We start from the raw sequence: 15077 nt of genomic DNA, 5'->3' as shown, positions 1-15077 counted from the left end.
TCTCTCCTTGGTTAGTTTTCATTCATTGCTTCTTGTCCTGTCTTCAGGTGCTTTGGACAATAGGTTGACCCTTTTTCTTTGTGGCCGCCTACAGAGATATTAGAACACTGCTATCGTCATACCTAATCCTTCTTTTCATTAAACTAGACATACCCAATTCCTGCAACCACTCTTCATATGTTTTAGCCTCCAGTCCCTATTATTGCTGAAATCATCTGGATCATGCTATTCTAAGAAACAATTCAAGATGTTCAAGTTACGGTACCCTGGATGAACAAAGCCTGTTTTGGGGGTTACACCCTCCCCTTTGGAACACCTCAGATTGCTTTTGTGTAATTTGTTTCACAGACTGATAAAGTTTCAGTCTTTAAGCAGCCAGCTACAGTTTCTCTATTATTAGGAAAAAAAATAAATCTCACTGGCTCACAGAAAGATCATCAGAAAGAAACAGAGAAAGTCTCCACTATAAAGTAGTGGAGTACTTTACTATAAAGTAATGATAGAGTGAAGTGGTTCTAAAAGGAAAATAGTTCAATTGCTGAAATTCTTTAAACTCATTTTAATAACCCTTGTTAAAAGGGAAACTTGCTTGAAATAAATACTTTGAGGCAATTGCCAAAACCCTGACATTCTAATTTGTAGGATTTACTTTCAGAAATTGCTGAGCCTCCATGAGAATAACAGTCTGGAAAGAAGTCCTCTTGGTCCTGAGGGAAGCAATGTTCCAGACTTTTCCAGAATGTTCTGTTTCCAGTGACAGTTTTTACACTTCATTGTGATTTTTTGTGGATACATAACAAGCTGATAGCTAGCAGAATATAGTAGCTAAGGCTTGGGCTTTTGTGAGATATAGGTTTAAGTTTCCACTCCACCAAGGATTTACTGGTTAATATAGGCCAGTCATTCAAATGCTAGTTCTGGTTATAAAATTAAATCCCCATTTATTCATCCATGAACTCTTAGAAAATAGGCGAGGCATAAATGGGGTAAATGTACAATAGAAAAAGTGATAAGCAGCATAATAAGAGAGGACTTCAAAGAATTTATGTTAACTACCACGTAAGTTTCCTCTATGGGTTCTTTAGCTAATTGGAATAAGTATTTATTGATAGCAGTTCCACAACCATAGGTTGTTTTGAGGAATGGTGCAGATCACAAAGTAGAGGTGAATTTTATTTTCCTTTATTACAGAGGAGGATTTAGTACACAAAAATATTTGCTACTGGGGGTGTGTGTTGTACTTATTTTTATTGTTATGCTTAGATTTCTAGATACCTTATTCCTATGTTTCTGTATCTATGCTTTATTTCTTATAATTACATCTGTGTTTTATTTCTGTTTGAACACCTTATTTGTTCTGCTATATATCTCTTGTTTCCTGCAAACTACTTCCGAAATCTTGCCAAGAAAATTGCAGGGAGTTGTCTAGGCAGTTGCCAGGAGTGAACATTGATTCAAAGGCACACATAAAATATTATCTTTCTCTGCCAACTCTCCCTCCTCCTTTTCAAACAGCAAATGTTTTAACCTAGACTCTGTGATGTCCTTAGAGCACTACTGTTTTTGACCCTTGCTGGATCTTTCACTGGAAAACTAGCTACACTGAACTTGGTTGTTTTCTTGCAGACGTTTCATTACCCAAACTAGGTAATATCATCAGATGCAACAAAACAATCAAGCTCAGAGAACACCAAGGATCCCTCATTTCAACCCTGAGCTACAAATATTCTTCTTTATTGAAACTAGCTACAGCTATGCTGCGGGAACTTCCAGTCTCAATAAGGTGAATATAGTTGTTGGACTGATGTTGCAGCTAGGCTTCTCCAGGCCCCCACTACTGGTGTGGCTCTCAAGGCTACTAACACCATTTAACCATCTCCCTCTAATGCTATTCCTCTTCAAGGATGCTGATGGCAAATTGTTTCTTGGCATTTATAGTTTCTTCACTGCTCTTTGCCAGGATCTTGTGGAGCCCTTCTCCTTCAAATAGCACCCTGAAGTTCATCAATGTTGTTGGTTGCCCTTCAGTCCTAGGCCATACCACTTTTCACTTGACTTTCACAATAACACACTGATGTAGCTTCCATTCCCAAAGCATGATATCTCAAAAATGGCTTTTTTAAATACCGTAGTTGGTAAAAGAGTGGAATCTGGATCAAAAACTCCGAAACCTCATTCTACACCAGTATCCTACCATAAACTTTATTAAAACAATTCAATTAAAAGATCCATAAAATTGGAACTTGTAAACATAGCATGTTATTTGCTGACTAAGAATCAAAGTTATAGTATTGATAAGCCTGTTTTCAGTTGTAGAACGGAAAAGGCCAAGAAAAATGGGCTGGGCCTTGGGAAAAAAGTTGATGGATCAGATAGGAGGCTTCCATCACTTTAAAGACAGATTTGGATAAATCCTGCAGTCAGACTTCTCTTTTGAAATATTTAGGAGTGATGATTTGCTCTTAGACTTCATACTTCTGCTATTGTTTTGTGATGCTCAAGATTTGTATGTTGAATAGAAGCTTTCAGCATTTTATGAATCATATGATTTAGTACAATTTGGTACAATTGAAATAATTATTCTAGAGAAATTCATTTAATTTTTGAAATTCACACTCTTCCTTCAGGATTTAGTTGTTCGGCTAACTGAGGATTCAGATCCCTTTTTCCTGTATAATCTTGTTATTTCTGAGGAAGATTTTCAGAGGTAGGTTTTCATGAATGTTCTGATTTTTATAGATTTACTTGTAAGTACACTATCCAGCATTAATAATAAAAGATATTGGTGTAATAGTCTTGCTACAAAAATAACCAAATTAATCTCTATATTGTTAGGATTATGTAAAGTATATAACTCAGTACTTATATGGAAACATTATCACTGATGTTTGATATATTTAGTTTTGTTCTTTTTTTTTGCATGAATTCTGAATGCTAATCTTAGACCATGGGTCTATTTGGGCCAATATTTTTCAAACTCAGTAACTTTAAAATGTGTGGATTTCAATTCCCAGAATTTTCCCATCATAGTGACTGGGGAATTCTGGGAATTGAAGTCCATGCATTTTAAATATTGCCAAGTTTCACTGACAAACACTGATTTAGACTTTCAACATTTTGAGGAGAGAGGCACCCTTATTTCAGGATCATATTCTACTAGTTACATGAAAACTACTGGGCTAAAAAATAAATATTTTTTTTAGAAAGGGAAATGAGGATTACTGCAGTAATAAGTGATTAATTGAAGTGACAGGTAAATTGTGGTAGCATTCCAAAAGGTTGTAAGAAAATTGTTTTGTATTTTTTTTTGAGGCGAACACTTTATAATTCTTAGCTTTTGAAAGAAATGTCTTGAAAATTATCTGCCCTTAGCACACATTACATTGATAAGTGTAATTTTTTTTTTAATTTTTTTATTTGTAGTTTGAAACTTCAGCAAAGTCTTCTGGTAGATTTTTCTGCTTTTCCTCAGAGATTTATAGATCTTCTTCAGCACTGTATCCAAGAACAAGATAAAGAAATCCCAAGGTTAGAAATACATAAACTGTACTTTATATCATTTTCAAATCAAAGAATATAAATAGCATTTGTAAATCAATCTATTATTTATTTAGAATATCAATTCAAGAAAATAAGACTAAAATTTAAAAAGGAGAGATAATAGGATCATTTTCATTTGTTTGCTTCTAAAACCTTTTGATGGCTCAGAGCTGCCCTTATTTGTTATTTCTTTAGGGGCTGGGTATTAGCGCTATGGGGTAGTTCAGGCAGAAAACACAAACAGAAGTAATATCTCTATTTTACAGGTAGTCCTCACTTAACAGTTTGTTCAGCAACTGTTCAAAGTTATGATGGCATATCATATCATACTTATGCCTGGTCCTCAAAGTTACAACTATTTGTAGCCTCCTGTAATCACATGGTCTGAATTCAGGCACTTGGCATTTACTATTACAGGGTGTGTTTCAACTTACCCCCACCTGCCTATCTCCCCCCACTCTGCCCTTTGGCTGTCCTGTGCTTTACTGCCCTGCACTCTTCCCGACACTCCGCTGCCCCGTCATCCACTTTCGACATCTTCCTCCCACTGTGGATAAGTTGCACGTGGCCTGGTTCTTCACAAGGCAGCTGCTGGCTGCATGTGGACTTCTTCCTGAAGCTGCATGCCTCCTTTCTGAGGTCTTGCGAGGCATCCCCAAGGCTGCAGCTGCCTCATAAAGGGCCAGGCTGGCACACCTTGTTGATAGGAAGAAGGCAGTGAAGGTCAGCTGGGTACAGCAGAGCACAGGGCAGAGGAGGTGGTTATCACTGGGGCTTCACACTGCAGAGCTGGGGCGGCTGTAGCTAGGTAGATGGAACTTTGTGGCAGTGGCTGAGGCTTTGCACCACAGTGTTGGGTTGGCTGGCCATAGTATGGAGATTGAGGCAGTATTCCTTGGTGGCAGGAGCTTTGCCAATTGCTCTAGGACTGAAGTAGGGCAGCAGAGGCAGGGCAAGTCTGCTGAAGGTCCCAAGCCTCTACCTTAGCCCAGGTGTCACTGCTATTGACTCTGAGGAATGCCACTATGCAGGGCAGCCAAAAATGATAGCTGAGGGTTTGTGCCAAAGGGCAGCTTCAGCTTGTGATGTTGGGGCAACAGCAGCTGGGGGTTTGTGGTATGATGCTGGGACAGGTGGTCATGGCATGGGGCTTGAGGTGACATTAATTGGTAATGGTGGAGCTGGTTGAAGAGGCCTGGGGATAGCTGTTGTATTCTAAAAATCACAAAAAAACACAGTGTTGAGTTTTAGCAGTGCACTGAAAGGGATTTTAGACTACTAAAATGTTCCATCAGCAAAGATTTCCCATTGTTACTTAGGGATTATAAGTAGCTTTGCCTTTTTTGAGAAGGCAGGGTTTTGAGAGGGTAACTTGTATTTTGTTATATGTGATATTTTCTTCTTTTTAGGTTTTTGCTACAGCTGGTTTCTTCAGGATCTAGTTTAGATCACACGCCTTCATTTCTAAATGTGGTTGAGACAAATCCATTTAAACATCTTACCCATTTATCACTAAAATTCTTACCAGGAAATGATGCTGAAATCAAGAAATTTTTGGCATCCTGCCTCAAATCTACTAAGGTAAAATGATAGTTTCAGTTACGTACATACATATGTACGTACATACATACTGTGTTTCCCCGAAAATAAGATCCTGTCTTATATCTTTTTGAACCCTGAAATAAGTGCTTGGCCTTATTGCCATGCACTCAAAAGCCCAATTGGGCTTATTATCAGGGGATGTCTTATTTTGGGGGAAACAGGGTACATACAGTTAAGTGTTGCCTTTTTTGGCAATTATTTTTGGTCATTAAGAGAAGTAAAAGATGAAGTTAAATGGTACATGGTATTAAATTTAAGACTCACTAATATCCTAGCTTTAACATTCTTTATATTTTTAGAATTGATTGATAGCAATGCAATGAAATCTTAGTTTAATAGATCATGTGAGAGGCAAATGATCCATTGAATCCAAGGTCCTTTGTTACTGAAGTCTAAATTGAGATTTCACCCTTATCTAGTTTAGAATGAATATTCTAAAATATTTAGAAAAACAGTCTGTGTAACTCCTGTAGTATAAATATGCTTGTAAATGATGTGCTAAATAAGGCAGTCTTATAGTATAAGCCAATGTACATTGACTGATGAAAAAGTCCTCCAATGTCCAGGAGAGTATATCTACTACTAATTGCAACTAATCATTTTGTAGACTGAAAATATATTGACTGAGAAACTTTCAATTGTTTATAGGAAGAAAAGTTATTTCTGGAACAGAAACTTAGCAGAACAGAGGAGGACCTTACAAGACAACTGAATTATACACAGCAGGTAAGAGAAAGCTTCAGTATGCCCCAATTTACAGAAAACCAAAATAAATATATGTAGCTATTTTAACTATGTTTTATCAAGAATATCTAACTATAAAGCTAATGGAACATGTATTATTGAAATATATAGAAATAAAGAAAATTTTATCAGAATAGCACATTTGTAGCAAAGTTAGCAAAGTGTTACTATACCTTGAAGAATAACAAATTAGCTGTATCATAAGCCTAAGTAGGTGAAAGCCTAATTCATTAGAGGAAACATATGTCTTAATGTGCTACAACCCTGTTTAAAAAAGAAAACAATTTAGATTAATATAGAATTGTGAAGGCATACAATGTTTATATTGCTATATTTTTAAAATAGACAAATAAGACATTATGAGTGTCATCCTTTAATAAAACACTTAGAGTTAAATTCTAGCATTATATGAAAGCCTAGTGATTATGCTTTTTTCTCTTAGACCTTGTCTGAAAAGAGCAGAGAACTAGATAATTTAAGAAGCGAATGGGCCTCCAAGATAGCATCACTGAATAGTAAACATACTCAGGAATTGTCAAACGAGAAAGAAAAAACTCTGCAGGTATGTAAATAATACAGTGTATAAAACAAATGCTTCCTTTTAAAAATTTAAAATTAGGAAATATTAAAACATTTTCTATTTTTCATAGGCACAAGCACATTATCAGCAACAGAATGATCAACAGAAAAGAGAATTGGAAAACCTGCATCAGAAAACTGTCCAGCAACTACAGAACAGGCTGAAGGAGCTGGAACTTGCTAACAAAGACTTAATGGAAAGGAGATACAAAGGCGATTCAACTGTCAGGGAACTTAAAGCAAAATTATCAAGTGCAGAAGATGTATGTAACATTTGCCAGTTTGTGTCTATTTAAAGATCTGATTTTCATGACTTACAATTTCTAATTGTATAGTTTAGAAGCAACTGAAAATACAGCAAATATTCCACATTATAATAGGTGTGTGATCTAAACAATTGTTGCAGTGTATACCTACTTTTTAAATCAAGTTCAAATCTTTAAAATACTTTAGAATGCTTTATTTTTCCATTTGATAAGGAATGCCAAAGAATAAAGCAAGAAGTTCTATCCTTACGTCGGGAGAATACTACCTTAGATGCTGAATGCCATGAAAAGGAGAAGCAAGTTAATCAACTGCAAATGAGAGTTGCTGTTTTGGAACAAGAGATCAAAGATAAGGACCAGCTTGTTGCCAGAACAAAAGAAGTATTAGAAGCCACACAAGAGCAAAAGGTTCCTAGAATTTTTTCTATTGTACTATTATAACAAATGTAGTCATTAAAGTTCATTATGATCTAAAATGATACATTATGTGTTTGGCTAAGTGCATGTGACTAGGCATGTGCTGTCTGATCTGACAATAAAAAGCTCCATTGGCGGAGACATGAACACTTAAGTTATACCTGTCAGTACCTGTTTTAAAAAGCTAGATAGCTTCATGATTCCAGGAGGAGGAAACTGAGTAGTCATAGCCATTTTAAAGCAGTTTATCATACTCTGCCTCCTCAACTCAAACTTATTTTCCTGAGGTTGTATGGCTACCTTGCAAGCCAAGGGAAAAACATAGCTTATTTAAGGAGGCATCTTTTTGATTTCAGCTTTGGAATATAGAGCATGTCTGTGTATTACCTATAAGGTTTACATTATATGAAAAGTAGAACCTTTGTGGCATCGTAGTCTGTTATTTATTTTTTTTAATTGAAAGTAGCTTATTTTATTGTTAACATAGAACATAATTTTTGACAATCTGAAACTGCTTTGCCAACCTAGTAATATTCTTCACTAGAACTTGGCAGTGTTTAGAAGTTCAAACACATTGCATACACCATCTTCCTCCCCCACCCCCAAATTATAGATTGTAGAACATATTGCTGTTTAATAACACATTAAACTTTCAAAGTGCTGCTGGTTTTACAGACCACATTATAGGATTTGCAGAACTACCAGTTCCTTGTATATTTGGAAACCAATCCATGCAGATTTTCACTTTTTTATTTGTTACATAATCTTCCTAACATTATATATTCTTTAAAAGGCAAACCTGGAAGAAAATGCAGAAAAGAAACAACTTCAGATAGGAAAACTGGAAACCTCACTGAAAGCTCTGTCAACTGAGTTCCTTAAGGTTTGCTTAAGCATAGTATTCTTGTTTATGTTTATGGTTTGATTTCAACTGATCATCATTTAGTATATTGTAATATTGTTTCCAGGCCAATGAGATAATAAAGAAACTGCAAGGAGATGTAAAAACGTTAATGAATAAGTTGAAATTGAAAAACACAGTAACAGTTCAGCAAGAAAAGCTCTTGGCTGAAAAGGAAGAAAAACTACAGAAAGAACAAAAGGAATTACAGGAAGTGGAAAGTTCTCTTCGAGAGAAAGAACAAGAGGTAACTGAAGAGTCTTGCTTCTATATAATAAATGCTTAAACAAGGTTTCCATTCATCAGAAATATTTTCTTTTTTCCTATAAATCCACTCTTCTCTGGAATGAAGTAAATATTTCCTCAGTTTTAACTCATTTCTTGGTCACATTACGTCCTTGTAAGTTTCTTTGAGAAAAATGGTTTCTTAGCAAAATGATTTACTATTATTAAGGAATTCTTTTTTCCTATTTTCCAACCTTATTTACTGTCCTGGATTTTTCTAGTGATATCCAAGAATAAACAAGACTTGAACCTTGTTTTCCTTTTTTAAGGGTCAGATAATGTTAATTAGAAGCTTCTAGCTGCTTTGAAATACTCTGAGGTATTTTTGTTTTATGGCCTTTAAAACAAACTTGCCTATATATTTACCTATTTATTTATTTATTTAAATTTCAAGAACGACTTATACAATGATGTTTATTATTTAGGAAAAGTTTCTTTTGACATTAATTTTGAAATATTGTTTTGTTGATATCGATAAAAATATTGCAGATAACTAATAATATGAAAATATTTCAGATATGCAAATTGCAGGAACAATTAGAAGCTACAGTACAAAAGCTGGAAGAAAGCAAACATCTTCTCAAAACAAATGAAAATGGTATGTGATTTTCTTGCATTAACTACTATCTAATTCTTTCAACAGTGTATATTTTAATATATTTTAATATATAGAATTTATTAGGAGATATTATCTTAGGTTTGGGCTAGGCCAGTGATGGCTAACCTTTTCGCCATCACGTGCCAAAAGTGGGTGAGTGTGGGATGGTCACGTGCTTGCGTGCCCATACCGATAATTCTATGCCCGCGACCCCCCATGCTCCCCCCGCTTTTGGCATGTGATGGCATGGTGGACCCAGCAGGCCTGTTTTTCGCCCTCCCCTGCTCCAGAGGTTTTCTAGGAGCTTGGGGAGGGTGAAAACAGTCTTCCCCACCCCCCGGAGGCCCTCTGGAGGCCAGAAACAGCCCATTTGCTGACTTCCAGTGGGCCCAGAAGGCCCGAAAATGAACTGGCCAGCGCATGCATGTGTGCTGGAGCTGAGCTAGGGCAACGCTCGCGTGCCCACCAATATGGCTCCGCGTGCCATAGGTTCGCCATCACGGGGCTAGGCAATAATTGTGAATGTTGGATTTAAGATAAAGGTGACATTCTTTTTTAAATATTTGGAGGTTTTTTGAGGGTAGGGATATTGAAGAATGATTCTGAGGAATGCCATTTTATTTTCCCTCCTGGCATTTAATATTCATTTCCTTTTTCTGAATTAATGCAACCCATGCATTTATTTTGTTTCCCTTGCAATGAATAACTTACAATGATACATAGAAGTTCCATCTTGTCACATAGGATTTATCTGTTCCTAATCATATTAAAACTAAGACTGCAATTCTGTAAATCTTTGCTTGGAAGAGAACTCCTTTAACTCTATTCTGAATATAAATTTAACTTTGAAATCGTAGTCTATCCAGACACATTCATAATTTAATTATGATTTTGTTTTAAAATTAAAAATAATTGGAATGAAAAGTGAAATGTGTTGTTTCTTTGCAGTCATCACATGGCTGAATAAACAATTAAATGAAATTCAGCTGACAAGGAAGCAAGAAATGCTAGGAACATCTACTTCTAGCAACACTGTTTCAAGAACTGGCAGCTCTCCTCATAGTATGGTAATAGTAAAAATCTTGTGTATTCATCTTTGATACCACATTGCTATCTTTCATAGTTTAATTTTTAAAAAAACGAAATTTAGTGGGAGTGCATACTTCGCATAAATTCTTCAAAAATGGATGGCTCGTGGGGCCTAGTTGGAATTGAGCAATTTCCCTTCCTCCTGATAAAAATAGGAGACTTGAGATTAGCATATTTCCCTCCATTTGCTTCTTTTGCTATCCTATCAATGGTAGGATGGTAAACTTCTATGTAGGGTCAGAGAGGAGAGCAAATGTTTCAGACTGGGATTCAAACCAAGTCTTGGCAAAAGCAGAGATCTTAGCTTCAAGCAAATTAAGTTTAGACCTAGGCAAAATATGAAGTGGGATATAAATAGTAATATGTATGAACTTTGACTATGTTTGCTTTAAACAAAGACAAGTATGAATCAATTTGTTTTTGTTTTTTGTTTTTTAACAGGCTGATAATAGGATTACGTCTTTAAACTCAGGACTGAACTATCCCATCTCCCCCTTGCTAGCTTTCCAAAGCTTCCCAGAAGCAACTGCTGTAAAAAATACCAACCAACAAATATCAGGAACAAAGGCAAGGAATTTAAGATGTTTATTTTTAATAAAGTTCTATTACGTTGTATCAAGTCATGTCATTTCCATTTTATTGATATATGCCCAAAACAAAATCCTTCTCTTCTGGTACTCTGGGTGACTACCATCTGTGGGGAAAAGCATAAGGGATGAGAGATGAAAAGAAATCCTAAATACTCCATATGTTTGTCATCCAGTTCCTTATGTATAGACCTGAATGGCCAGAATAATCCCCCAGTCGATATGCATATAGCCAACCTCTCAAAATAATTCAGGCCAGCATACAGAAAAAAGGAACCTACAAAAGTCAACAATAAAATAGATAAAACAAATTCTACCAAGTGCTTGAAGAAAAAGCCAAGAGCTTAAGACTTTAGAAAAAGTAGGAAGAATGGGGCCATCTGTATTTAATGTAGAATATTATTCCAACTCCTTAAAACATTATTGACAAAGTGATTGTGCAAGTACATAGATGCTAAAACAAAGCCATCCATTTTTGTAACAGCTAATATTGTCATGCAAAAGACAGGCAAGTTCTATGAGTGAACCATACGGATAGTATTATGGCTGTGATTTATTGTAAATTAGATGTCAGTGGTAATGGCAGACAATTTATTACTACTCTTTGAGAAAGCTAATTTAATTCTGCTTTAAATAAATATATTGACAATCTATACTGTTCAATCATTAAACATTTCTGTAACAACATGTATAATTTTTCTTACATGTAATATTGTATGACTAAGGCTTTGATACATAAAATGGCAAAAATATAATATTGAAAAAATTATTTTTCCAGCAGGTTCACTTCAATGTGCAGCTCTCAGAAACGAACAGATGTTTAGATGCCCAGCCAGGGATTCCTGGGCTGATAAGTCATTCAGCAAATAAAGAAAAGTAAGTGGTTGAGCAGGAGACGAGTGGATCTGAGGAGAAAATGGGAAACATTGGACTTGAATAGGAAGGCAAACTTGGGAATTGGGAGGAAACAGAACCATCTAGGGTAGAGACCAAAGGGTTGAAGAAATGTGCAAAGTGAAAGCAACCAGTGTCACTTCTAGAAGTAATCAGTGTTCTAAATGCAAGAAAACAGTTACTTCCTCCTATGACTTGTGCAAAAATAGGTTTTCTCATTACCTTTTGGAAGGAACATTGCTTTAACATATGTTCTTTCCACCATCCCCCTCCAGACATAATTTTTAAGTATTTAGTTACTCCTCTAATAAGGAGTGAACTATGAAGTTATATCCTGTATATCTGAAAGAAAATTAACTTTAAATTGAGAAGATATTCCCCCCTCCCATAGTATAGAAAAAAAAACTTAGTCTTTTTTTTTCTTTTATAGCTGAGGTGGAGTGGGGTGGATATTAGGATGCCTTCAGGCAAACAGAATATATCTTGGTGAATTTTAACAGTGATTCAGGTTATATAGTACCCACAGTAATAAATTTTAGAGGAAAATAGATCAATGGAGAAGCATCTAAAAGCAAAAAACTGAATTTTTCCAGGGACTAGATCCGTTTTCATTTCCCCAGAGTCTAAGCAGAATGTCATCACTTCAAGGAACATAGCTCCTAATAACAAAAATGCCATAGGAACAATTATAAGGTATGCCTAAGAACTTTCATCTGCCTGACTGGCTCTCTTAAATTTTGTCAGTGCACTGTATATCAGTGCTGTGATCAATCTGACAAGTCATGTCCCACTCTCTACCTACTTTGTATGATGCTCGAAAAAGATATTGCTTAGGTATGATATAGGCTTTACGAAGGTGAGATAGTCTGTTAGCAGAAAAAGCAGGTTTCCAGAGACAAACACTTTTGAGGAATTAATATAACCATTTTAAATTTAAGGAATTAAGCCTTGAATGTAGGAATTTCTGTCCTCAGGATATGATTTTGAGATCAGCATTCATGGGCTTGCTGTCTTTTAAACACAGTAATTCATAGGAGATCTGGAATTGTATTTGGAATTCTTACAGATTTTCCTTAGGAAACTCCTAAATAGATGAGTGCTTACAGCAGTTCTATTTTCTTTTGACTTAGTGGTGAAAACTTGGGATTGGAAACAAAGTATTTAAAGAAAAGGGATGATAGCATACCTTTAAGAGGACTCAATCAAAACACAACTCAAAACACAGGTAAACATGTATATATATATATATATATAAATATATACATATATTTAATTAAAATAAAAATTTGTTCATAATCTCTGAAAATGTAAGATATTTCAAGATCGATTTTTATCATTGCAGGATATATGAAGGCCTCTGCACCAAAAAAAGTGCAGATTCCATGCAAGCCTGCAGCACCTTCTAAAACCTCTGCCTACTTTCCTGGATAGCATGTTGTAATGAAAGGTTTACAACAATTTTGATTTTTTAAATGATTTATCAGTTACATGCATTTGTTTCCTTTTTGAAGTATCAACATTACATTTTTACTAAATAGATTTCTGGGTACTAAAGTGAACCAGTTCTAGGATGCTTAAACTTATGTTTTTCTACAAAATAAAATGGGTATTTCTTTATCTAATGGATAGATGTCTAGATTATATTTGGTTGTTCCCTAATAGTTCGTTTGTATTTTTGCATATTTCAGTTTCAGGTATCAAAAATGCACTACCTGATAAGAATGATTTGTTGTTTCTATGCCAGAAGTTTATGGAATGTGGGGCTCAAAAATGAAGAAATTGTGGAAGGCTTAAGGAGGAATTTACCTGACACAAACAGAATTGTCTGCAGAATTTTGGAGCTTAATTTTTTTGAGTTCTGCTTAAATTCAATGTAATGCAAATAAATCTTCCTTATTGTTCTAACTATATAATACTGCAATCTCAGGGAGGGTTATGGCAGATGGGATAAGGTGCGAGACTCCTGAATCTACTATGTATGTCAGCATAAACTTTCATGCTATCTTTCATTTAGCAGTTTTTGATTATTATATCAAAAAGAATGTACAGATGTTAAAATTGTGTCTAAGTGGATTTTTTTCCAATTATTTATAGATGTAAAGATTATGTAATGATGCTTCTACATGGCCAAACTACACATTTCCAGCTTGAATAGCAAATCATAGGGGTGTCTTGGCCATAAATAAAAATTATTATATGACCATGTCTGAAGTAATGAAACCATTTTTAAACACAATGGTTTCTAACCATGCTGGTAGAAAAATATAAACTGGCTCAGTCAAGTTCTTTATATTACCTTTGGAATGCATTTGAACCCAGCTTTGCAAATTGATTTTAGTAATTTTAATGGATCTACCAGTATTAAATGTAAATTAGGAATGCAGTACTAGTGCCCACAAATCTATAATAAACATTTGGTTTTGGGTTTACAGAAATTTAGAATTCCTGTGCTGTTAGTTAACAATATTGGCACATTTTCTCCAGGGTTTAGAAAACAGTACTTAAAACCATTGCTGGATGTTGGTATATTTTTGGCAATTTTTCCCTCCATTGTAACATACTTTTGTCACTGAGTTTAGTTTGCTGTCTGAACATAATGAATGCCTTTTTTTAAGCATTTGATTTTGCAACGTATATTTAAATTGAAATGTTATGTCTGGAACTGGTCTGTTGCATCATATTCACATACTGGCACCTAATACATTAAGCTGTGATCTAATATCAGAAAAATTAACAGGATGTTATTTTTGCTGCTGTTCAATAGAAACGTGCAAACCATTTTGCTTTAAAACAGTTACTTGAGAACTGTTTTGAATGTAAAATGTTTTGAACTTATTCTATTCAAATGTTTTCAATTCTAGATGGTCTGCTCACAATTGTAAAATATTTGGTTTTCTATTTGCCTGGAAATTGTTTCAATGTTACATATCAGTCTATTGAATGTGGGGAACAATGTCTGTACAGTGTCTTATATATAGACCTCTGCTGCCCAGTTTTATTTACTGTAAAGGGTGATAAGGTTCACAACTTCTTGCTGTTTTTGACCATAGGGGTTCCCGTGAAAAAGATGTAATATACTAGTGCTGCATGGAAAGATAAAAATCACAAATCTTTCTAGCCAGAGGAGCCATTTCATTTCACAATAGGACAACGGGGCCTCTAATTGAATCAAATCAGCAAAAATTGGCATAGTCCAGCCAATTTTAAGTTTTATGAAATGCAGGAGAAAAGTTTTAGCATGCTTTAAGAACCTCATCATAATTGTAGCTGGAAAATATCTAAAGATAGTCCCATATAATCTCCTTTAATGGGATTTTATTACATACTTTTTTTCAAACAGAACTGCTCTGCGTATCTTGTAATTTTTGTCAAATATACATTTAGATAAATCTAACACGTAAACTTGGTAACTTAAAATGTGAACTGAAATCCCTTCTATTGCTTGGGTTTAAAAGATTCAAGATATTTTAAGGATTGTGGTTTGGATTTAGTGGCTTTTTGGTATATACATATATTTGTAATTCTGTATATTGAGTGAAAAATAAATCATTTAAATGTGTTATTGCACAATCGTT

The 15077-nt window shown here is 35.0% G+C and overlaps 1 protein-coding gene across 4 annotated transcripts in view; it reads left to right on the top strand.

Annotated features, from left to right (window-relative positions):
- SASS6 (SAS-6 centriolar assembly protein) overlaps nt 1-15077 on the top strand; it is a 20726-nt gene extending 5649 nt beyond the window's left edge. For 2 of the 4 annotated variants that reach the window (XM_034437335.2, XM_034437337.2), the window contains exons 3-17: nt 2628-2707; nt 3424-3528; nt 4950-5121; nt 5791-5868; nt 6329-6448; nt 6537-6728; nt 6945-7139; nt 7942-8031; nt 8117-8296; nt 8851-8932; nt 9881-9999; nt 10463-10588; nt 11387-11484; nt 12633-12727; nt 12845-15077. In XM_034437335.2, coding sequence (XP_034293226.2) covers nt 2628-2707; nt 3424-3528; nt 4950-5121; nt 5791-5868; nt 6329-6448; nt 6537-6728; nt 6945-7139; nt 7942-8031; nt 8117-8296; nt 8851-8932; nt 9881-9999; nt 10463-10588; nt 11387-11484; nt 12633-12727; nt 12845-12933 — 1821 coding nt within the window. In that variant the 3' untranslated portion in view covers nt 12934-15077. Of the gene's footprint in view, nt 1-1626; nt 1784-2627; nt 2708-3423; nt 3529-4949; nt 5122-5790; nt 5869-6328; nt 6449-6536; nt 6729-6944; nt 7140-7941; nt 8032-8116; nt 8297-8850; nt 8933-9880; nt 10000-10462; nt 10589-11386; nt 11485-12632; nt 12728-12844 lie in introns of all 4 variants that reach the window. The other 2 variants (XM_087891123.1, XM_034437336.2) reach the window with 2 other exon arrangements.

The sequence above is a fragment of the Pantherophis guttatus genome, chromosome 3 (assembly GCF_059756535.1).
Source record: "Pantherophis guttatus breed Tessera chromosome 3, ASM5975653v1, whole genome shotgun sequence".
In the NCBI taxonomy this organism is placed as follows: domain Eukaryota; kingdom Metazoa; phylum Chordata; class Lepidosauria; order Squamata; family Colubridae; genus Pantherophis; species Pantherophis guttatus.
Note: the sequence above shows the minus strand (reverse complement) of the source record. Positions and strands in the feature narration are given on the sequence as shown.